Source organism: Agelaius tricolor, unplaced genomic scaffold (genome assembly GCF_023055355.1).
Source record: "Agelaius tricolor isolate 1412-34295 unplaced genomic scaffold, bAgeTri1.0.p SCAF_26, whole genome shotgun sequence".
In the NCBI taxonomy this organism is placed as follows: domain Eukaryota; kingdom Metazoa; phylum Chordata; class Aves; order Passeriformes; family Icteridae; genus Agelaius; species Agelaius tricolor.
In genome coordinates, this window is record NW_027269286.1 from 3,797,961 (window position 1) to 3,823,715 (window position 25,755).

At 38.6% G+C, this 25,755-nt stretch overlaps 1 protein-coding gene across 1 annotated transcript in view; it reads right to left on the reverse strand.

The window, feature by feature from the left end:
- Window positions 1-280: 280 nt before the first annotated feature.
- RNASEH2B (ribonuclease H2 subunit B) overlaps window positions 281-25,755 on the reverse strand; it is a 39,007-nt gene continuing 13,532 nt past the window's right edge. The window contains exons 3-11 of the mRNA XM_071448347.1: window positions 24,840-24,947; window positions 22,500-22,576; window positions 19,829-19,949; window positions 13,405-13,469; window positions 12,080-12,185; window positions 8,895-8,973; window positions 8,058-8,100; window positions 2,965-3,045; window positions 281-1,024 (exon numbers count right to left, since the gene is read on the reverse strand). Of these exons, the coding sequence (XP_071304448.1) occupies window positions 917-1,024; window positions 2,965-3,045; window positions 8,058-8,100; window positions 8,895-8,973; window positions 12,080-12,185; window positions 13,405-13,469; window positions 19,829-19,949; window positions 22,500-22,576; window positions 24,840-24,947 (788 nt within the window). The 3' untranslated portion in view covers window positions 281-916. The remainder of the gene's footprint in view (window positions 1,025-2,964; window positions 3,046-8,057; window positions 8,101-8,894; window positions 8,974-12,079; window positions 12,186-13,404; window positions 13,470-19,828; window positions 19,950-22,499; window positions 22,577-24,839; window positions 24,948-25,755) is intronic.

A 25,755-nucleotide genomic window follows, 5' to 3' on the forward strand; every position in this document is an offset into this window, starting at 1 on the left:
ATCCAATGCCAAACAGGCTTCTTAAAAAAAACCCCACCCATTCTTGCCTTTAAATCAATTTTTCCCTGATTATTTTTGTAAGGACCTCTTGACCTTGGAACTAAACATAAAAATACCCCTATATTGCTATGCGCTAAGAGATTTATCACGTAAAGCCAAAGAGATGCCAGAACTCTTTAAGGATTAAAATTTATATACAGGAAAATACCAAAAGCACTTTAAAAATGTGCTGAAACCCAACCTAGATTTTGAAGCATACAGCAAATACAGCAAACACAAGTTTGTTACACAAAGCACTTTATTGCATTACATGTACACTGACATTCATTGCCTTTGTTTCCAGCATTTGAAAACACCCCAAATCCCAATACAGAGAGTATCCTTGCCTCAATAAAATACCACCAGTGACAATGCTTACATCAACGCTTACATTTGGGTCAAAATAAAAATGCAATGATGCCATCCTACTCTGATGTAACACTGGGTAAAAAACTTTAGAAAGTTTTAAAAAAATAATGCTCCTTATGAATTTAAGAAAAAAAAATCATCAAAGGTGGGCAAGTTTTTGACCTAGAATGAAGTGTAATGGAGAAAACTCCATGGTGGGCTTTACTGGGCTTGCTCTAGAAGGAGCAGCAGCACAGTATAGTACCCTGCTAAGCCTTGCTTCTAGCTCACAGCACCATGTTAATGCAGCTGAGCCATCTTCCCAATCCAGGCTGGAAAATCAGGTATCATGGTACTGTCTTGCCTCACTAAGGACCAACAGCTCTGTGCCCTGCCAGCTGACAGACCTCTCCATCACACTCATACCCAGACATGCCCTGCATACACTATACTAACAAAAAACTCCAGGAGACTTCTTTAGCTTAACAGAAAAATAACCACTGTATGAAATTCTTTAAAGAATAGGTCTTCATTTTGATGTTTTAGGTTTGGAGCTGAAGAAAGCAGAAATGGATTTCATTCCGCTCTTATCAACTTTGGCCAGAGCCTTCTGTGCTGCAGACATCTTGGTGTTTGCCTGTGAGTGAAATGATAAACAGAAGCAGTTAAACAGCAACTCCATAGGGGGGAAACAGATGCTACAAACTCCTAAATACAGAAGTCAAACAATAAGTTGAATTGCTTTTTTAGTATACGGCCGTAAAGATAATGTGATGCAGGCTTTGAATAGTAGGAGAAGAATATTAAAAAACAAATTTGACATTGTTCAAACTGAAGAATACTTGTCATGAATTACTTAACCTCAAACAAAGACAGAAAACCAACTACAAGGAGAAGGAGGTGCAACATCTCTCCTTTCTGGAGGATGAGATATCCCAAATCAAACGTTTACTTTGGGAAAATCCCTGAGTGTACATTAATAGGAATAATGCATGCAATAGAACAGATGCATTCTCTACCCTCAGACTCAATCTCATGATTATGCTGTCAGCAGGCTGAATTACAGACCTGCATTACAGATGATGAATAATTCACACTGATTTACTACCAAAGACTATGCACAGTGAAATAAAGGGAAAAGAGATTAAGAACTAGGAATGAAGAAGGTAACTAACGTTTCCAAAGATTTTTGAGGCCACTGGGACAACTTCCCAGACTTCTACACCTAAAACACATTTTATGAACCACATTTTATAGAGCCGACCTCTTTTCTTTCTTGTATTTTAAAGCGTTACATTTTAAATCTCTAGCTGCTTTCCCTATTAAGAAAAATTTGCATTGACCTTTCTTTATGATACTCCTCAGTCTGCAGGACTTCCCAATTATAGTACTTGGGATCAGCTAGATGGTTATGGATACGATGGAGATAGGCAACAACTGTATGATTGTCTGTGTTACTCTACAAACAAAACCACTGCCAAAGTATTTTAAAAAGAGTAGTATACTGTACAGAGTCCAAGGGCTATCTTTTCTTTCCCAGATTCTCTCATCAATGTGCATTATTACTTCAGAAGTAAATCTTATTTAATGTTAAAATGAATTATCTCTCCTCAGTTTATTTCTATCTTTATGCTAAGTTCAAAAGCATGTAATGTGGGGAGGGGGGAGCATGCATATTTAAACATCTACACTTCACTTCACTTAGGGGGCAATCCTCTTACTTCCAAACTAGAATGAGCACTGAGTACAAAAAAAAAATCTGGGGTTTTGGGGAGAGGAAGGAATGCATCTGTCACCAGCTGCTTCTCTTTGCAAAGGGATAACAAGTAGTCAGCATTAGACTGAAGGTCACAAGACCAGCACAGAGGGCCTTCTCGGTTCCCCACGGATTGGAGGAAGATTCATTTTCTTTCAATGTTCAGAGAAATAAGCCAGTACAAGCCTCACAGCTTTGGCAGACACAGACAGGATCTATTTCTTTTCACATCTCTGTTGCTCTCCTAGGAATAGTACAGTGGCAGGCACCGCTGGACTCAGATTTGGATTGGCCTCCAAACATGCGTTGGAGCTGGCAATCACTAAGTTCTGTGTTGACTTAACTTCATTAAGTTGACATAAGTAAGTGCACAAGCAATATTTCTAGGTAAAAATAAAGCCTGTCCTAGCATCCCTTGGAATTTAAGTAAATGCTGCCATCTTCATTTCTTTTTTGAGTTACTGAAATTTACCAGTTGCTATCACTAAGCCATAGGATTTCTCATCTAAAGATCTCAAAGAGCTCTGCAAACATTAGCCAAACACCTTAACACATGTCTGAGTCTGTGAGGCTCACTGGAACGTTCACTGGTGAAATACAGCCTGGCAGGGATAGTACAAAACAGTTCAGAATACGAAATTAAAACTGTCACATTAAACCTGAAAGAAAAGTTCAAAGAGATATAATTACAGATGTCAGACAATTTTGTATTTGTTTTGTATTTGTGATGTGTTTTGAAGGAGAAAGTTATGCACTCTGTGCTAGTATTTGCTATTCATCTGCACTTCAGCAAAACAAGTATGAATGCAAGGCTTGCTTACCTTCTTGGTTTTCAGATTGTCGCTGTTAAATTTAGTATAGTCTTCTTGTGGTTCCACAGGGACATCTGACAATTTCCTTTTCTGAAATGTTAGAGTGAGGAAGTTGCTCTGTCAACCACTTTTATGATGTACACACAGGGAAGTTCAAAGCTTTGGCTTTAAAATGTAACCATAGCACCAAAACAGGACTGGCAATCAACTGAAGAATCTGCAGCAAGAGTGGAAGATTTCTGTCTGCAATCGTCTTCTCTACATGTGAATATAAACCATCCTTACAGCATTCAGAAGAGAGCATTCAGTGTCAGGGGAAGCATTTTCTTCCTAGCCTTCTGAAGAATGACTGCTAGAAATCAGCCATGATTGTGACTTTGGTGTCAGTCTATTTAGAGAACCCTCTGGAGCAGCTGTTGGAAGTCAGTGCCTGACAGTCAAGGAACTGTGGTGCTTATGATCTCATGGACCTGTGCAGCACCTCCATTGCTGTAGCTATCTGCCAACACATGTGGATCATCATTTAGTCTGTTGTCTGTTTGTTCACAACCTTTAGAATTAATTAGTTTCTACAGGCTGGCAAGAGTGAAACACTGCCATAGCTCATTCATCACTTGAATCCAACAGTATATTATGGAAGTTTGACTCTGCATGTGCTGTGTGCCTTCTAACTTCAGAAATAATGCACATGAACGATTTTAAGCACTCCACATGATCAGGCTGTAAAAATGAATATTTCTTTCCGTAAACTGTGAGCATGTGTTTAGTTTAAAGGTGAAAACTTTCTGGTATGTTTCCAAAAGGGAAAAAAAAAGTATGTAGTATTTTATAACACTGTATTTTTATTATTATTATATATCTGATATTACTACCCTGTCCTTAATATCCTGTGAAATCTAGACCGTGGCCTTCCCAGCTTTTGTGCCAAAGAGAGTGATTTTGCAAGCAACTTGGATGGTACCATACATTTTAAGATCCTGTTTTATTCATTTTGTTTATGGTGCTTCTGATATCTCTCTCTCTCTCCCCCCCTCCCTCTCTCTGTTTGGCACAGAAGTCAGGTCTGCAGCCTAGATTTCTCAGCTCTTAGAACCAGATCCAACTGAAGCCTTTTCTTCTGATTTCAATGGAATCTGGATCAGCCTCTTTAGGAGGCTGTTTACTGTGCTGTGATTACATTTTCAAATGACAATCTAATGAAGAATTACTTTTCTCCTCTTTTTGGAATCTGATAAACAAGTTTTTAAAACTTACAACAAAAATGCTTGCATTTCAGCAAAACATTTGCTGTTTAGTTGTAGCAAAGCCTACATATTCTTTGTAAATGTCTTTCATCATCTGCCAATAGCCAGACTCCCTGTGCTGACAAACTGGACAGTGTGATGATTACAACACAAGATCAACGGCTTACAATTAATACAAGGAACATGCAATTTTGATTTAATTATTAAATCACAAAGACCAGGCTGCACCCAGCTTGTTCTTGTTCAAGAAAGAGAATGTGTTGTTGCCTTTCAGCTGATCACTGAAGTTTCTACATCTTTCCTCCCTTCAGAGTTTAATGTAATGTACAAACATGCAATTATTTTTCCAAAACAGGAAATGCATGTTAGAACCTTATTTTGGAATAATCATATATTATGTCTGATAATACACCTTGCCCTCATGAAGAGAAATGTCAACACAAGTGATTAAAAACAGTCTGAAGGAGACGAAGTTTCCATGTATAAGCCTACCTTGTTCCTCTGAGATTGTGAAATAAAGGAGTGTTTTAATCTCTGAAGTTGCAAGGACTTAAACACAGAAACATCATACACACCCTGGTCAGTGTTTTGGAAATTAATCAGATCCTTAGCAAGGTCTCACTACCCAACAACTGAACAGTTCTAAGCCTCATTTCCTCTGCAACCAAACTGCTGAAATAAAACTGTTTTTAAAAATAGATTCTCAGAACTATCCCAACGGTATAAGAGCTATTCGTACACAATATGGAATGTACATCACATGCAGTTTAATACAGTTGTTTTAACATGCTTATATAGCTAATGACTATCAATTGGCTCCTGATGTGTGCTTAATATTTCTTACAACACATAAAGATAATTCTTAACTGAATCAAAGGGCCAAGTAACTGTGCAGCCAGAACAACTGTCCAGCCACATGGAAATAACATATCTCTGGATATCCATTGGAGAACAAATGCTATTAATAACAGTAGGGCTCAATTATTCCTCTATGTGCTAGCTGACATGCTGCTAAACAGAACAGTCACTGAATGAGCCAGAACTGAGGGTTTTTTTAGACTTTGTTTCAGTAAGTAGCAGGGACATTGCAGGAAAGGCCAGCATGATACGTAATCTCATTTCAGCAGACATGGGCTGCCCAGTTTAAAGTAAATGGAAAGGATTATCCAAAGTGGAGTTATTGGTTCTAGGGGGCAAACTTTGCAAACCATATGCCTTACTTGTCTGAGGCAAAGCAAAGGGACTTGATGTGTGAGGAAGACATTTGGAAGGTAAAAGACTGAAGAAGTGATTTTGGATCTTTGACTTCAAACAAGGTGAAAATCTTGGAGGAAAAAGCTTTTCAGACTAAACACTATAAATGTGGCTCCTTGCTCACACAGATGCACACACATTCCACCACCCCCCATTCATCCTCCAAAAAATCCAACTGACACTAGGTGTAAGCAGAAATCTCTAATGAATGGGGGGAAAAAAGACTAGGGGAAAGGAAATAAAAAAAAAAAAAAGATCGGTTTAGGGGTCAGGTAATCCTGGGACTAAGTGAGAACTGCCAAAAAGTCAAGCTGAGTTAGACCTTGGAAAGGAAATTAAAACAAACAGTACAAGGTTGTTTAGCCACAGAGGCAAAAAGGGAATTAAAAAAGAGAAAGTGAAGCTGCTGTACTGTAGGGATCTGATAGATATTAAAGTTAACCTATGTGTGGACCCAAAATGGAAGAACTCTTTTGCCTCAGTAAATCATTTTCAATAAAAATGAAGAGGTTAAGCACAGGGGCAGAAGAGAGAATAGAAATCACTCTATTCAGGACAGAAGTAAATCTCAGTATGCTGATCCGATTGGAAGACCGCATCAGAAGCTACAAGATGAGAGTCAGAACCTGGTGTATATTCTGTCAGGAAGGGACCATAGAGCAGAATAGCCACAGACCCATCTTTAATATAAGAAGGGAGAAAAAGTGATAAAAGGACTCAGGAGAAGAGAGTGGGGAAAAAAGTGAAACAAGGAAGAATAATTAAAAAGTAAATGAAACACAGAATCATAGAGTGGTTTGGGTTTGAAGGGACCTTAAAGATCATCTAATTCCAATCCTCCTGCCATGGGCAGCAACACCTTCCACTAGACCAGGTGGCTCAGAGCCCCATCCAGCCTGGCCTTGAACACTGCCAGGGATGGGAGTTCACATCTCTGGGCAGCCTGTTCCACTGCCTCACCACCTTCACATCTAATTTAAACCTACACTCTCTCTCAGCTTAAGGTCATTGCCCCTTGTCCTGTCACCACATGCCCTTGTAAAAAGTTTCTTGCCAGCTCTCCTGTAGCCCCCTTAAGGTACTGGAAGGTGCTGTAAGATCTCCCTGGAGCCTTCTCTTCTCCAGGCTGAACAACTCCAACTCTCTCAGTATGTCTCAGCCTAAAATCAAAACAAGGTAATGCCTACTAAGTTGCCTTTATTTTCTCAAATATAACACATTTTCTGGCAACGGAATGTGAAGGATTGCCAGAGGACTTGACATGGTGCCACTTAAGCAGCTGAAATTACAGAAAACAAATACTGCATAAGAAGTTTAAGGTAGGTGAGAAACTGGGGAAAAGGGGAAACAAAGGCAAATAATGCAGAAAGGGATGCCATTGGATCAGATGGAGATTACTAGTTAATTACTAATTAAAGATAATAATAGAATGCTATCATTTGCTGAATGTACACCACTGAGTAGCATTATGAACACCTAAAGAGCTTTTAACACTGTAAAAAAGTCGGGGAACCTTCAAGACTGGAAACATTAAAACCAGATTAAATGTACAGAAGAAGCAAAAGGTCATGTACACAGAAACTAACTGCATGAATTTCTTGTAAATCTGAGAACTGATCAAGTAGAAACTGCAGTGGAAAAAAACAAACCAACTGTGTGTCTTAACTATTCACAGCACAACAGAGAGCTATCTGATCACACACCAACAGAGGCAAATGGGATTCTAGTCTGTGATGGGACAAAGTATTTCTAGTTAAGACAAGAAGGGAAGAATGCCATCATATTGTATGAGTAAAGGTTTTATCAGAAATAATTACACATTTTTCTGGTCACCTGCTTTGAAACAATTGAATTCATCTTGGAATAGGTGTAAAGAAATGTTTCCACAATGAGGGAATGGACAATCCATCTCACACAACCAAATCGGCTTCTCAAAATGAAAACACAAAGTATATATGTTTTCCCTTTACACATTGAAAGAACTAATGTTAGGGAGGGAAAGGAGCCATTTCAATTTCAAAAAACAATGATAAAGTTAGCACAAAAGGGCAGGGGAATAAATTGGCCATGAATAAATTCAAGGTGGAATTTACAGAAAGGTTTCTGAGCATCAGAGGAATGAGGTTATAGAACACTCTTCCAAGAGAAGTAATGGAAATAAAAAATCCTAATGAGACTTACAGTGAAGAATGGTCAGTGTATGAGAGATTATTCAACATGGTTGTCTGGGAATCCATGACCCAGGAGGTCCCTTTCAGGGTCCTCATAAATTATATATGAAAGAAAACGTATGAGGTCATATTGTCCTATCAACCTCAATAAAACTAAATAAGCAGAACACGTATGAAGAAGACTGTTGACCAAAACCATAAAATATGCCTCTCTTTTTCCCTCCCCTTTTTAAGAAGGAAAACCAACCAAAATATTCCTTATTAAAAATATGAGTTCCCTGGTAGATTTCTTGAGCTTGTTTCAGACTGGCTTTTCACAAGGAGGCCACCTTACTGAATGTATTGTACCCAGTGCTTGGTCTGGTCCAGTTTCAATAATAACTCAGAAAAATTAACTTACAACACATCTATCAATATCTTAATGTTCTCCTACCTTCACTGGTGGCTCTGGTGCTGGGCTTCTAAGTTCTGGGAGCCTGCAGAACAAAAGATTTTAAATTAAAAATTAAGAGAGATGAATTGCACAACCTAGGGTTTGGAAATTCTTCTTCATGAATGCTGCTTTGGTTATCAGCTGCTCACACATGGCAAGCACTTGCAAAAAAAAGCAGCTCATGGACTGTATTTCTGACTTATGAAACTGTTCAGCTATGGGGCTTCAGGCTGCAAATTGCACACTTTTCCAAAGGCCACCATAACAGAAGCCTTTGAGCAGAACTGAACTGATGAGTAGGCGCAGAGTCCCAGTGATGATCCAAGCCAAGTCTGCTGCTGGCAGGGAACACCAGGATGAGGATGTTGGCTCACCTTCCAGATTTAAATACAAACTAACACAGGTGAGATAAATAAGTCAAACCCAAGGAGCATTGAGTGAGTAGGGAAAAGGAAAGAGGACGGGGGATGAAGACTCAATTTCTGGCTCTGCTGCTTGTGCTTGACAATTCTGGACAAACTGTTCTTTTGGATTTTCCTCCCACTTGTTTTCAAACAGGACACATTACTCAGGGTTTCATCAGGCAATAGTGGTAACAGACCTATCCGACTTTAACATTACATCTCCCCCAGCTCACAGTTCTTAACACCATAGGAAAGGCAAGAAATAACCCATAATCCACATTTGAAAAATTTTGATTCAAGTGTGGCAAATATAATCTCATTGTGTCATTCACTGCACTGCCTTGATGAACAAATCTCAGTATTCAACAGAAATGACCAAATGGACATTAATCCATGCCATGTAAAGCTGTAAGCCAGTTGGAACAATACTTACCCCAAATATTTTAACAACTCCTTACTCAGATCTTCAGGAATATACTCTGATATTAACCCATGGGCATACCGTACATAGTCTTCAGGAAGAGGTCAGGGAGTGGGAAGGAGGAGAAAAAGAACATTCATGTTACAAAGTCACGTTGCTTTAGCCATGTTGCATGTGCTACCATGAGGCACAAGGTTGAATCACTCACAACAGACTCCTAATGGATACACTGTGATGCTTCTCTGCCTCGACTAGTTTATGTTATATGACACTTGTAGGTTTATTTAAAAAGTAAAGACTTACTACACTCACTTTGTCAGCACATGTTATTAATATCTGCTGCATGTACTTTACAAAAGCTGTTCACTTTCTGAGAGTACTAGATATCGTGTATTTTTCCGAAGAAATTAAATTTTAAAAACCTGCAAAAGTAAAAAGCTGACTCAACAGAACATGCAATCATTAATTTTAAAGCATCTGGATCTTACAATTATTTGGCAAGGGCTTCAGTACTAAAGAACATTTTCTGGCTTCAACTGAAAACAATTAGATGAGACAATGAGTCTATTTCAAAGTCTTGTACTTAATTTTCAGTACTTTATAGAAAATGCCAAGGCCTATCTAAACATCACTGGCAAGACAGGATAATTATCTGTGGAAATATGAACTACTAGAAGCTGTTTTCAGTACAGGGCACTCCTGCTATAAATGTTCTTCTGGAGACTGAGGAAAAAAAGTGACCCTTTTATAACACAAAGTCCTAAACCAGATCTTTTCCGGTCACGTTCTTCACAAGCATTTACTGATTATGGGCTGGATTTTTTAAACTTGCTGTTGTTGAGGCTGCTAGGGGGTAACTGCACCCATGCACAGGAAGCATTTGCCAGACAGATATTAAGCTAAAATCTCCCCTCTGAATTCCAACTCCAACAGGCCAGTTTATCTGCTCATATGCCTCCACACTTAAAGAGTTCAGAAGTACATGGCATACCAACCTTAAGGTGGCAAACAGCTATTACTTTAGTGCCAGAGATAAATTTATCTTTTTTTCCCCATTTTCTCTTTTTTTAACCTGAAAAGCCCAATGCAAACTGGCATTGAAGGAGAAAGCATTAACAAACTGACAGCAGCATACGCATTTCAGTTGAACTGATAATAAATTCTTACTATCACATATCTGCACTTCTCCTTCCTTCACTGCCTAGATTCATCAAAGATTTTTCACTCTCTAAGCCTACTTTGAGGTCAGGAGAGAACACAAAATAATTCCAACCCAAGACAATTTCACTTCAGCACTTAATATGTCCAATTTACTGCTTAAGAAAAATATTCCAATAATTTCTCTCTTTGCATTATGACACTGAATGGTGAGTCCAAATCAACTGCTATTATTTCATACTAAATACAAAACACATTCCCTTTGCATTTCTGACTTGAAGCCATCTTCACTATCTTCCTTTACTAATTTAAAAATACCACTATTTGCCTCCTATGGAGTCTATGTTCTTTCTTACATCAGCCTATCTTGTTATTAATCTTTCATCAAACATTAGGAATATTGCACACTTCCCTTCTTTGTCTTCTGAATGAAATAGTCAGGTCCCATATGATAAACCTCCCCTACTTCCCTATTTGCTCTCGTTATATCCCCCCCTATTTTTGCCCTACAACTCTGTAGATGCTAACTACATATACCCATCCATTTTTAAGGTGCTGAAATTTCATAATACCCCAATGAAAACAATTCTATACAGAAATAAATTGCACTGTCACAGCAGTGAAAATCAGACAAGAAAATGAGTCTTACTAGAAATAAGTGTTGAGTAATGCCCATTTGACTTCCTGTCATACACCTTGCCACATACAGCGGGACTGCCTCCAAAACTCACTTACTTTAGACCCCAGTATTCCCAATTTCAATGCTGCTCTCTCAAATATGAAAACCCAAGGTTTTTAAAAAGACTACTATAATCATGTCACTACAAATAAAGAGCAGGGTGGAAAAAAAAACCACTGCAGATGAAATATTTAATTATAAATTTCAGAGAAAAAGTATTTAACCATAGTCAAGATGGTTGTTGCCAGGACACTTTCCTCTTTCTTTAAAAAAGTAGGGGTTGGGAAAAAGGTGAAAAGCTACTGTGAAGTTAAAGCCACAACTTTTGCAATTTTATCTCTTTTTAAAAACCATATATAACAATCTCTGTTCTATAAAATTGTCTATTTGCCTTGTAAATCTCATTTATGTTGTTTCTTTTGATATCATGACTTGGTAGCTCATTTTCCACTTTGTGAGCAAGCTGCTTTGTTTCGTCTTAATTTTCAATAGCATGAAGACTTCTGACTGTCTTTGTAATAAGAAACAATTTGCCTTGGTTCATCTTGCTCTAAACTGTTCTTAATTTTTATTAACATTTGAAGATTTTATTCCGAATCCATTTTCAGGTTTCTCTACAGAATTTTGTGTCAGTAGCATTCAGAACATTGTCCTCCCCAGCAAAATGGTGAATAGAAGCAAACAGGATCCCACGAGACTTTTTGGTAATAGGACTGTTATAATTTAATACATCTATTATCAAAATTTTGCCCTTAATAATTACACATTTGTGCATTTTGTAGTGGGTTGAGGATGGTAAAATGCCAGTGCACCCACAAAAAAGCATTCAACTTGTACATTTGTTGCATGAAGTAATGTTTGGACCAGAAGCCTTTTCTCTGTGACCATGACTTCTTACGATCCCTTCACCATTTTGAAGAATTCTATGAATGCTAATACTCCATGCATCCTAATAAAAATAATAATGAAAAGAAGCATGTTCTAATACAGACACACTTACTGGGTGGGAACTCATATACATTATAAATATGTGTCATATTCTTTAACACAGTCTCAATTCAGCAAAGCACTTCAGCAAATATTTCACTGAGAAAAATGTTTCCTCCTTGAACTATGAAGAAGCTAAGAGAACCCCAGCTGAGACCACTGTAATTGTTAATTACAATGTCATCTGATGAATATAGCAAAGAACTTGGAAAAGCCAAGGCACAGAGTCGCAACTTATATGGAATCTTCTGTACAGGGTATAAATTTACTGCAAAGGCCAATTTCAATATATTTTAGTTTCTAATCATGTGTTTTATCTCTACTTATGTGACTTCACAACAATGGAATTCATTACGATGTTTAGTTTTCTTACCTTCCTGAGCATCTGTGATCTGTTTACTGTTGATAAATGTACTTGCAAGCACCCTTTCACCTACTGATATATTGTTGCTTTTAAGTGCTTTCACTGTTTGATTAACCTACAGAAAACCAAAGAATGAAATGCCTGTATCAATATTGTTATGCACATGTTAATGCAGTGACAAAGCTCTTGTAATTTTGTTTCAAGCATATAAAACACTCAAGTTATGGACTGTGGTGAAATTTAATATACATTTGTAATGACTAGCAGATGAGCTCAAAAAACCCAAAGAAACTAGCATGTCTTTGAACATGTTGCCTTGGCAACACAGCACCACTTTTGCAGCACCCTAAGATGAGCTGAGCTACTCAGACTCAACAGCCATGATTATACAGGTGAGAAATACACCTGCTCAGAGAACAATCCTGAGCTCAGCAGGATGGCAAAGGCAGTCCTGGTGGAAATCAAAGATTAAAGACTTTACAGGGCACTGATGTGCTGGATCCAACAGAGAGAGAACTGTCAGACAAAGGTATTTTCAACAACACAAACAGGTACCTGTTCACATGTAAATATTCAGGTAATCATTGCAAAATAGGTATTCATTCCCATGCCTCATCACTGCAGAAAGTGGACCAGATTTTGTGCTTGAATTGATTAATTTAAATGACAAGGCCTCCTCATCATGTGATGCACAACCTCTTTTTCTATAGATCGGCATCATGTTAAGGGCACATGTGCATGAGTCAAATGAAATTGACTTTATACCGAAACAAAGACCCCATCAAGCTTAGCTTTAACACTAGTTTATTACTGGCAAACTCTACAGGCCTCTTGAACAGCATGATTGGATCAGGATAATAGCAACCAAACCAGGACCATTCTGAGTGAACTCTGCCAAAACTTCAGGAAACACATTTGTAGCACAAAACCAAGGTAGTTCTGTCAGCTTCAAAGCACAGCAGAATTTAGAAACTGTAACAATTAAAACCCTCCTCTAGCCCATCTATGAAAGGGACAAAGCAAAAGCAAGCCCCTCACCTTATGCAAAGCCCACAGCAATAAACTGACACATCTTCTTCCTACCCACACCCCATATAAGCCCCTTTCATGGCCAGTCCCGTCAAAAAGAGAAATGCAACAAGCTTGTTAATATCTCTAACACCTGATCACATTCCCAAGTGGAGCAACTTTACTGTGATGTCTGTCCTTCTTGGACAGGACACGTACCTTGAACTGAGGCACAGCACATGGCTCCAATGCAAATATGGACAAGCTAAAAAGCATTTCCATTTTAAACAAATAGCAATTTTTAAAGCAAAAGCGAAACACAATACCTTTTTCTTTAACCACTTCAGTGTCTTCTCTCGGCTGTATTTGTGGAATTTCTGACTGCCAATCTCTGAGAAAAAACAAGCAAGGGGAAAAATGTCATGTCTGGTTTGGATTGCATTTTCAGTACCTTTAAAATCTTTTAACTTGTAGATAGAATATAAAAGTTAATTTGCATCTTGCACATGTTTGATATCAGGACAATAAGTTTAAAAAATATTGGAAGCAAAAAAAAAAAATAAACAGACTGAGCTGATATGAACAAGTCTGGACAATCTGACAGTTCTTTAATTAGGACCTAATCCAGCAAAGCACAGATTTTATTTATTTATGTGCAATCTTGGGTTCTCTTATTCACTAAGATTCTTCTCGAGCCCTTGTAGCTTCACTTCACCTTCACTGCCCTGTGTCACCAGACTGGTGATTTTAACTACGCAACTTATAACACAAAATTATGGTTCCACAATTTTATTTTTTTTTAAACAACAGATTATCTTAAATCTTTATGTACTGGATTTCAGCACCTAGTAAGGGACCAGGACAGAGAGTTGGTTACTGAAGCCAAACCATCCACCTCTTCTATAAACCCTTTCCCTATCAGTTCTCCTCTCTCATGTCAGAGTGACTAAAACAGGATTTTTACTTCTATCCCCCTTTTACATGATTCAATAAAATGTTAAAAGAAAATACAGAATCCAAAATAGTGAAACTCACTCCTTGTGGGAGGAAGTACATGATTCACTTATGATTTATGGAGCAACACAAATTAACTTGATGATATAAGAATTCTGGAGAGTGCTTCCCCTGTGATAACGAGGGCATCATGAGCACTTGCTATTCACATGTGATCTGGAGATACATCCGTTCAAAACATCCAGGCAAAAGAGACAATTACAAAGGCTCAGGGAAATTTCAGTATAAAAATTCAATGTTAACTCACAGAAAGCCACATTTGGGAAATGGAATCAGATGCCTAATAAGATTTCACAGGAGATTTTGGAGCCTGCTGCTTCAGTCCTTTTCTTTAACAGGTATTTCAGTAAGTTTTGATCTCCTGTATACCATTCCCATAAATACCTACATCTGTTTCATGTCATTTACTGATACAGTGTCATATTCCAACACTCATTTCATGGATTTTCCTTCTCCCCTGGCAAACAACAACATATTATTTATGATTCCTTCAGCATTTCCTTCTTTGGGGTTTATCTTGGCTCTTCCAAATTGCACACTAACAGTGAACTATTATGTGCTCTTTCTGCATGCATGGCAGGGGGTATGGAGAGGTCAAGGAAAGCTGCTTGCAAGATAAAAGTTTAAATCTCTCTCAATAGTTGTATAATAGCAAAATGCAAAAATTCTTCAGAGCAAAAATGAAAAAAATACACTAATGTACACTTTGTTTAATGATGAGCTGCAGGTAAAACAATTAGCTGTGACATTGCTGGCTGCAGGCTTTAGGACTTAGAAGCTCTGAAAGAAAAGGAGCAGAAATGGAGAAACTCTCTGGATACTTGAACCTGCTTCTCAAAGGGCTAACGTGGTTTGGGTTCAAGCACAGTGAGTACAATTCATGGATTCCTCTCTTATCTAAGAAAGTTTGAGGAAGGGACATCCTCTGGGCCCCATCCCCCAACCCATGCTGAAAAGTAATTCTAGTCTGGATTCCCAGGCAGACTCCCCCACAACAGCATGATTCAGAGTGACTCAGGGAAAGGAAATGTAGAACTGTGAAGCCATTTTCATTAAAACATGTGAAAAATAATTACACTGAACCCTTCAGAGATCACTTTGTTTGAAAATATTTTGTGTGCTTGACAGTTTTGACTATTAAACCCTAGAAACTGACAATATTCGAGACCTCTGAAGAATTAAAGTGAGTTATGAAAGTCACAAACTGCTGACAAAAGGATTCAATATTGGAACGTGGATTTAACATGTGATGCACATTTGATATTGGTGAGAGTTAGTGACTACATTTGATAATATGAGTATATATTGGAAAGCCTTTTGTTCCCTAATGTGTCTGGTGCCTATAAAACTGGTCTGAGACATCTGGAAAGATTGGGTTTGAGAAATACAGATGGAATATAAGTGGTTCTACAATTAAATAATATGTTCAGTGATCGGGTAATCGCTATGTAGACTTGGAAGTTTCCCTGATGTATTGTTGAGCAAACTGCCTAAAGCACATTTTAAAATCCATTTTCTCAGTGTTTTCCATAACTCTGAAACTTATAGGGCCCCTTTTTTCCTACCTCCTGGGAATACAAGCTTGGCAATATTATTTAGTTCTTCTAATCAGGTAAGTTTTCTTGGCTCTTCATGTTAATCACATCAGACAAGATCATAGTGCAGCTTTTGCCTAGCAAAATGAAACAAAGAGTAACACTCTAGAACTGGAATTCATAACCCTTTCTTAAACCCTCTCTACTGTACATTCAATCCAATGTCAAAATTTATTAGCAAACAACCTGCCTCACCCAGACTTAGTGAGCTGTAACACACCCTTTCCACAACTACTAAAGCAGGTAATTCAGAATTTAATTCAACTAAATGAATTTTCAGTGCCCTTCAAGAATGAGGCCAGGGAAGCTGGATTTTCTGCTAATTCAGTAAGTGTAAACTGTGAGTGCTCTGGGGTAAGAATTTCTTAGACAGATGTTAAAAGTCTTAAGACTAAATGAAGAGTGAAATAATTATGTTGTTAAGTTCTGTCAAGCAGAACAGAGCTGCAGAAGCCTTAACGCAACTGGTATTTCTTGCCCTAATGCTCTACTCCTAAAATGAGAAAGGCTACAAAGTGGACAAAAGCTCTTAAGAGCCAGAAACAGTGAGTACCTGAAGTCATAATGCTGGTATTTTTAACAAGCAATAAAAGACATGAGAATATGAAACACATAGAAGTGGATTAAACAGAAAGGTGATGTGTGCATGACAGGCAAGAAAGTGCCAAGGGGTTTGTTGCATAACAGTACTCTTGGTGTTCTATAAAAAGAAAGAAATCCTAAGAACAAGCTCCACTGTAACCCAATCCAAACCTGAACAAGAAAAGAAGTAGCATGTACAGGCAGGTACATGCCTGGGAAAATCCAAGAACATCACATAAAGATGATGGGTGCGTGTGTGTACAGCTTTTATGACAAAAGCATTGTTGACCTCACATTTCAAAACAAAACCCAGGAAGCGAACACACCTTTAATAGCTAATACAATTTGTTGGCAAAATGACACAAACTTATGGGTGTACATAATAGATTACTTAAAATGGAAAAAACCAAGCAGTGAAGCATCTTCACTACTAAGAGAATACAGTTTATGGAAAGATGATCCCAGATGGATAATAACTGCAAATACAGTATCAGAATGGATACAGAAGTTAGACCAAGACACAAGATCTTGTCTATAGCAAAGACTTTAAAAAAAACTTTTGTTTTGGGAACATAAATACTGCCCAAAGGCTTTACTGTTGTTTGGAGGAAGTGCCCCTTCAAAAAAAAATCCAGACCTTGTCCTAAGTTCCTATGCAGACTCAAGTATGACAGCCAAAAGGATGTGGCTCCATTTTTCCCCTTCTGAGATGGGCAACCAACCTGACCTCCATTATGATAATGTGATCTCCTTAGTGGATGAGGGAAAGGCTGTGCATGTTGTCTATCTACACTTCTGGAAAGCATTTGACACTGTCAGCTCATGGCTTGGACAGGTACCCTCTACACTGGGTAAAAACCAGTCTGGATGGCCAGGCCCAGAGAACTGTGCTACATCCAGCTGGGAGCCAGCCACTAGTGACCCCAGGGCCAATTCTTTACCTAATATCTTTATCAATAATCTATATGGGGGGATTGAGTGCACCCTCAGTTCACAGACAACAGCAAGCTGGGCAGGAGTGTTGACCTGCTGCAGGGTAGGAAGGCTCTGCAGAGGAATCTGGAAAGGTTGGATTGATGAGCTGAGACCTAATAGCATGAGGCTCAACATGGACAAATGCCAGGTCCTGCACTTGGGTCAACAAACAACAAACCTCTGCAGCACTGCAGGCTGGGGGCAGAGTGGCTGAAAAGCTGCTCAGCAGGAAGGGATCTGGAAGTGCTGGTCAACAGGGGCTGAATATGATCCAGCAGTGTGCCCAGGTGGCCAAGAAGGCCAATGCATCCTGGCCTGTATCAGGTATAGGGTGGCCAGCAGGAGCAGGGCAGTGACTGTCCCCATCAGCACTGATGAGGCCACACCTCCAGTTCTGGGCCCCTTACTAGAAGAAGGACACTGGGGTGCTGGAGTGTGTCCAGAGAAGGGCAACATAGCTGGTAAAGGGTCTGGAGCACTGTCTGATGAGGAGCAGCTGAAGGTGCTGGGGGTGTTTACTTTCAATGAGGCTCAGGGGGGACCTTGTTGCTCTCTACACCTAACAGAAACAGAAAGGAGTTGCACTGAAGTGGGGGTTGGTTTCTTCTGCCATGTCTCAAGTGAAAGGACAAAAGGAAATGGCCTTAAGTTGCACCAGGAGATGTTTGCATCAGATATTAGAAGAATTTGTTCACTGGAATGGTGATCAGGCCTTGGAATAAAGTGCCCAGGTCAATGGTGGAATCACAGTCTCTGGAAGCGTTCAAGAGAAGTCTGGATGTGGCACTTGGAAATACGGTTTAGGAGTGATTATGGTAGTGCTAGGTTGACACTCGGATTGACAATCTTGAAGGTTTCATCCAACCTTGATGGTGTTGTCATTGTGTACACAGAAGTTTAACAGCTCTTCTCTCACCCTGGCTACCATGTTACACAAGCTGTAGGGCACAGCAATTGCCTGAAAGCTTAAAAATACTTTTTAATGGAAATACTTGTCACTTCATGAGAAGGCAAAAAGGGTTTTGCTTTTCAGATGCCCCTATCCTAGAGAAGCCTACTCAAAAGTCAGAAGTCACCCAAAGAAAAAGATTGTTTGGTCCAAAATTATACAAAATGTAACTAAATGTTTCTGTAGGCTCTTTTGGAAATGCAGGAGGAATAGTAATATTACTCCACAGTTATGTGTTTATGGAAGCACATAATTCCAACTACTCCAGTCCCAAAGAGAATGTGACAACAGCCTTGCTACCTAGATTTTCTGCTCCCTTGTGAAAGTGAGCATTTTCAACAGAAACATGTCCTGCCCTGAAGTTCAAGTGCAACTTCCCTACCCTACTGCACATGCACCATAAAAAGCTCAAAACACTTAAACTTGTTCACCTAAATTAACTTACAGCTTCCACCCCTCACAAACACCTTAATGTTCTATACAGCTAGAAGGAGGTCTGGTCTTTTACTTAGCAGACACTATTTTTTCATCACCTTTCCTTAGCCACTTCCCAATTATCTGTAGATCATCAAAATATTTCTTCTTATATATATATATATGAATGATAAGGGTCAGCTTGCTTCTTGAAAGCAAATTCTTAATGTTTGTAGCTTTCAATCTATCTTTTAACTTAAATCTCAACTGCTTGGAGCAGCTCTGGTGCATAAGAATCAGACAGCTTACTCCTTTTGCATTTGGTGGTGCAAAAGATTCCTGTATGTTCTCCTGCAGGTCTCCATGTGCATGCAGGGAAATCTCCATTCCCTATCAGGGAGTTAGCAAGCCTAAGTAGAATGCTATTTAAAGGACTGAAAATAAAAACCGAGGTCTTGCACATTTTGTGTATCTGCAAACCTACAAAAATAATGTCACGCTCCTGTCCCTTCCCTAGAAAGCATATATTGTCCTCAAATAAAACGAAAGCCCCGACACCAAAGGGAATTCTGAGCAAAGGCTGAGGAAACTATGTACAGAATTGATAGCTTGCTAACTTTTTCCATTTGAGTTTTCTCACTCATATACATATGCATCCCAATCAATTTTTGTATTTTAAAACAATTAAGTCTTTAAGCTTAAACCCACAAAACTAAATTATGCAATGCCAGAAAATTTGTGTTCTTCTTTCTCAACAGCATATTTCTTCTTCTCCAGCTTTTTTCTACTTGTTTCAATGGTTTGAGACAAAGGATTAAAAAAAGTAAAATGGACCTTTTCCATGCCAGACCATCCTACACTAAATAAAGAATTGAAAGAGATGTAAGATTCTGATCCAAGTCAAAGAGACTTCACAACATATACAATAATGTCAAGAAGCCAGCTATGATTGGTTTATCATTTGTATGACACCTAGCAGCAAGACTCCATGAGATTTTCAGACTTGCAGCAGATAATCTGAGATCCACATATTTCTATTCACAAGACTGCAATGACAAGCTCTAAGCCTAAGCTTCTGTTTTTAAAGTACAGCTGTGTCCAGCACTTCAGTTGTTTGGTAAAGCAAAAAACAATATTTAAATCTATCTTGTAATGAGGTGACACTAACAAATTGAGTCTTTTTTTATTTGTCCTCCCTCCCCTCCCACCCCATTTTTTCACCTTTTTCTTCTGTTACGTGCTGTATGTACTGTTTAACATCTGCACACTTCAGCAGCAGTGGGCAGCTAGGGTATTCTGAGTCTAGCACAACTTGATCAAGTGGCTGGAACTTTCCTTGCTGCTGAAAATACATCAAAGGGATTACAAAAGCATTACTAAAATGTTAAGACACATATATACACACTACACATATGTATATAAATATATATGCATGCAATGGCCATAGCTTTAAAATAAAGGATTTAAAGAAGATCGTATTTTGAATGGTAACACATGACACATTCAGAAACTGATTACAAAGCAAGCTATAAATATTTATTTCAGACCAGTAAATACCTGCAAAATGCTGAACTCTTCAAACACTGCGCTTAAAAGGCCAAATTTAAAACAACATAGGGAGAAACTAATGTGAAGTACAGCAGGATTTTTTGGAAGATGACATAAGACACAGTAGTCAGTGTGTGCCAATAGTGTTTTAGACCAAAACCTGTTGGATTAAACCCAGTGTCATAACTTCCATTCAAATTTTGCTTTTCCTTCCACAAAGATAAATCTCAAAGGAGCAGGGCAGCTTCTGGAACACAGTATTAACCTTTCACCTCTGCAAAGTCAATTCCAGTTTGGCCAGAGTAGGGATATAAAGTGATTTTGGCACAACTTAAATAGCCCCACACATGACAGAACCATCAAACAAATTTTGCCATTGCCAAACAATGCATAATCATTCAGCATGGTTTGGCACAACTGGCAACCTTCCCTTTGGAAAGATCCTTTAGTGCATCAGTACAAAGAGTCTGTGAACTTCTCATGCTTAGAGAGTGCGTGGTCTCTGCAGACAAGGCTGAACTCATTATACTGGTCAGCATGAAAAAACCCACTTGGGGTACAGTGCTTTCATTATTAATTAATTCTCTTTCTAGACACTCAGAGGCTTAATAAAAGTAACCATCTATTGTTAAATCACAATAAAAACAAGAAAAAAAGTCCCAAACAAACACAAAAAAAGCAGAACCGAGAAAGTATTTAGAGGGTTTCTTCTCCTTAAAAGGGAAAAGGCACAATAACTGTGGCAAAAAGACTTAAGGAGACACAAAAATAAAACTGCAATAAGCTCTTTCTTACAGATAACTGACCTGCTTGTATCCCAAAGCAAGACAGCTGCATTTACCTCATGCATGGGCACAGAGCCTACGCCAAGAAAGGTGCTGTATAGGAGATGGCTCTGCTCAGAGACACACAAAGCAATCCTGCATCACACTATCAAAATCAAAGGACAGTGCAAAGGATGATTCTATGATATCCAGTGATGTCCATTAGTTCAAGCTGGAAGTGACTGCGCTGCATTCAGGCTAACCTTGCCACAAGACTGCAGAATACACTAACTTAGGCAAGGTGCTGCAGGAAAGCATTTGCCCTTTTTTAGGACCCACAACAGCTCTATGCATTTATCTGGCATCATGCCTGGCCTAGAAAACCAGAAAACCTAGAAAACAATGTACTGAAAAAGTGAAGGGCAGCACAGGACTCTTCCCATGCACAGAAACAGCAGCAGTAGCTGTCCTTTACTCAGGCTACCTCAACACCACCCCACATAAAGAGAGATTTACTACTTCCCTAATTTAAGTTTGATATAAAGCTTTCAAAGGAGTGATGAATTCAGAGTGCAGTGCCCAGGGAACAAACTGAACTACTTGTGGAATGACCTCTTCTGATTGACCAGCCTGACCAGCGAAATACAGAGTATCTGCACACCCTATACCTTAAATAATTAAAAAATCACAACAGAACAGTAAGTTACTATTACAAAAGTATAAGGTGACTTTATATCTTCACCATAAATAATTTTTTCTCTTGCATTCTCCACTTGCAATCTAAAGCAGAAAATAGCAAGCAACCTTGTAGAAATTCTTTAGAGCAAAACGTCTTAGGATGCACAGAGTGCATTGTCTCCACAAAACAAAACAAACAAGCAAAAAAACAACAAAAAAATCAACATTTCAATATTATTTTGTGCCCCTTTTTTCAAAGGCTGCTTATTAAAAAATATCAGAAAATTTGCCTCCAACTTTTGATATATTTCAGAAATTTAAGTGAGGTTTTGCTACACCCACAACAAACCAATGAACCCATTTTTTAATTACCCAACTTTTGGATACTCAGTCATCCCATTGCTGTTCTATGATATGGCATCTCTACAAATGTTGTTGTTTCCTTTCAAGATCAAACTGCCACAGAAATGTTCCTCCTTCCTCCTCCATAGCATCCAAATTATTCTTTCTTTTCCCCTTCTTTCCCAAAATAACCATTTTACTGATGCCTCAGAAAGGGCACTAGTTTGTTTTGATCTGATGACATGTCAGCATTTTAAATTCAATAGTTCTGGGACAGGCTCCCACAAAAAGACAAAAGAGATTCTCTTCTCTAAAAAAAAGAAGGTGATTAGTGCTTGCTGAGATTGAAAGCTGACTCTTGTAGCATAATTTACCAACCAAAAAACTTGATGGAAACAAAATACTTCTAGGTATTAAGATAATACTGCTTTAAAAGCAAATTAAATTTCCATTATTATGGAAAGCCACTCTTTGTAAAATTAACATAGCTTCTGCAGAACTGAAGTCAGAAATAATGTTTTGTCCTGAGAATTCCAGAAGAAAAAATAAAGTAGGCTTACCTCTTTGTCTGCCTTTATGAGGTAGTAAAGTATCAGAAATAGGGGGTCCATTGGTGTAACAAACAGCAGGCGCCCATCTAGGTGACAGATATGCAAAAGTAAGTTTCCACAATATAATGACTTTTTGGGGCTTTAGGATGTTTTTTAGGAGTGTGAACAACTTTTTTTTTTTAATAAGAATCCCAATATTTTAATAAAAAAAACAGAAAAATAGTATTTGTAATTTCATATTAAAAATACAGATATAACTCTATTCTCTACCCACCAAACCAAAACACAAACTTCACTTCAGGACTTCTGCTTTGTATACTCTGAGTTTTGCCTTTTTTCTGGCCTGTATTAAAACCAGCAAAATTGAAGCTGCCCTCTATTGGCAGATTTGGGGGCAACAGAAATTGGATTGGTACACCAGAGATATTCAGCAGTGCTCCACCTCTAACACTAGGCAAGGTAACACTGCACTGGCAGAAGAGACAGGCAGGACAAGAAAGAATTTCAAGGGCTAGTTAAGTGAGAGCTGCCTTCATCTGCAAAGGGAGAATCTGATGCAGTCTCCTAATGGAACAAAATAAACTTAGATCAGAATACATGGCTCAGAGTGCTGCATTCAAGGTTACACACAAAGGAAGAACTTGGTCTCCCACTGAAACAGACACCTCTGCCCATCTGGAGTTCATTGCAGGACAATGGCTTAGTCAGGCCTTTTGTACAACTGCAGATAATTGAAACAATGTAAGATCAAGGAAATTCACTAATGAGACCAAATAATTGATGACAATTTGACAGCAATTAGCAAACCAAAAGCAAATAAATGTAATTATTTTTGTTTTAAATCACATGATTAAGATAATTAAAGAAAAGGAAATCCTATTATGATGGCCCTAAAACTAACATAAGATCATGTGGGAAGAATGTGTTTTGGGCAAAGCTGATATCCAACCTACCATGTGTATTGCCAACATGATGCTCAGTGTGAGGCACGGCAAGCATCAGGGCTACTTACAAACACGAAAGCTTTGATATTGAAATTGGAAGGAAAAAGACCCACTAGCCACTTTCTAAAAGCTTCCATTTAAATGCTTTCCACCCAGCCTCCAGGAGGAGTTATTTTTGTTTGTTCTAAAGATTCAGACTCACTAGAAGTGTATAAAGACCTCTGCCCTTCTCTGCAGATAACCAGATAAATTGTTTTAACTGCAAACACACAGATTTTTTTTTTATTGTTCTTCTCCTGACCCTTTCAGGGATACAGCAGCCCTAACATTCAGGAACAATTTTTCTACTGTATTTTTAAAAGAAAACTGAGGGCATGATTTCTTAAGGCAACTGTTTCCCAAGGGCCAAAATAAAGGTTAGAAAGGGAGAGAGAATACAATGTGGACATAATTGGGAGCAGGGAGCAGACCCAGTCTGTTGGCTCACCCCCAAGACAGAGCAAGGAAAAGCTCAGAGACATACTGCTTGCACTGCTTTATGTGCCTGCAGAGAATGTTTAAAAGTTAGCACACACTTTGGGATATCACTGTTAAAGAAGGCATATATCTGGAAGGGTTGCTTTTATTTATTACTATAAATGGACTTTTCTCTAATGTAAAGGAATAAAACAAATATACCTTAATCTCCTGAATTAATACTTATGGACATGCTGGTCTGTGGACATGCTGGCAGAGAAAGACTGCTACAATAACATCCTTACTGAAAATGGATTGTGAAAGCCATCCCAAGCAAGTTACACAAGCTTCCTCCTCATTTTCACAAAGGTGAACAGGATCAGAGAATGTCCAGGATATTACAGACCAGCCCCCTTCAGAGAGAACCCTGAAATAGCAGCTTCAGACCTCTCCTGAGAACTCAGCACTTAGGCTGGGGACTACAGAGGCAATTTAAAGAACACAAGACCATACATTCCAGTGCTTGGAGCTCTAACACACCACTTTGCTTAGCTAGCTAAGGCCTTCCAGCCCTTTCTTTTCTTTCCCATAGGACAATACATATAAACTTACACAGAAGACTTGCTGGTGTGATTGACAAGGAAAGCTAACTATTTTATGGCACTTCAGTTTAAACACAACTGAATTACTTACCCCTCCTTCCCCCTTCAAAAAATGACAAATGAACATCAGTCTAATTGAGGCTGCCAAAGGCAACCTTTTAAAGAGAAATGACAAAGCCCCCAGCCCTGGTTAAATCCATATGGCAAATGAGTCTATCAGAAGGTGGGGATATGATGCAGCATGTCTCAAACAAGGAAAAACACCTGTAAATTTACTAGAAGAAAGAGGGAAGGTCTGTGTACAAACATTAGTTAAAGATGGGGGAAAGACACATTATCCAACTCACCCTGTTGAACAGTCTGACCTATAAACCAGGAACGACGTTCCTCGTGAAAAGCTTTTACTTCAAACAGCTGCTGTGCACCACTATTGAATAAGTAAAGAGTTGCTTCCCCTGTTGAAAAGAAATCTGGTTTGTGTTTGTAAGCTTTCAGAAAAATCAAAAGAATACCCAATATGTTTGAAGAATGTGCCTTATATACATACAGACACACAAACATACACACAGTCTACATAAACTCACTACAAAGGGAGCTCAGACAAAAAACACTATTATATACAGATGTTCATTTACCAGCTCTATAAACGAAACTGAATTTGAATCAATAAATAAGATGTGTGAATAGTTCATCTTACAACACAAAGCCTTTGATCCAAACCCAAATCAAAATCACTCAAGAAATCAGCTTTTTTCTGCAGTGAAGAGGGAAGGTGGAAAACAAGAGAATTCCCTCTCCTTCCATCATGTTTGTCTTGAGGATACCAGACTCTGGGTTAGGGGAACTAAAGTCTCAAACTTTTCATGGACAATCTGAAATATTCTTTTTTTTTTTTTTGTGCACCAAAATGGATTATGATGACTCTGTATGGGTAGACATATAAAGTAAACAAGGAAGCTAGAAGAAGTTGGTTTGAAGTGCCCATCAGAACCTTAATAGTTGGGAAAGGAAAAGGATAGCTTTATTTTAGGTCATCACAGTTCTACCATTTGACATTAGCTTTGGGTTACAATGGAAGGGTGACAAACACATTGCAAACAGGACTGGCATTTTCCATATCAGAAATGGGAAGTTGCCACAACTACAGAAGGGGCCACTGAAATGTGGTCACCTGAGTCTGTTGGCTGGACTGCTTCCATCTTGGTTATCAATCCATCTTCAGGAAACAAGAGCAACTACAGCAGGGCTGTCCTGCTCAGAGCA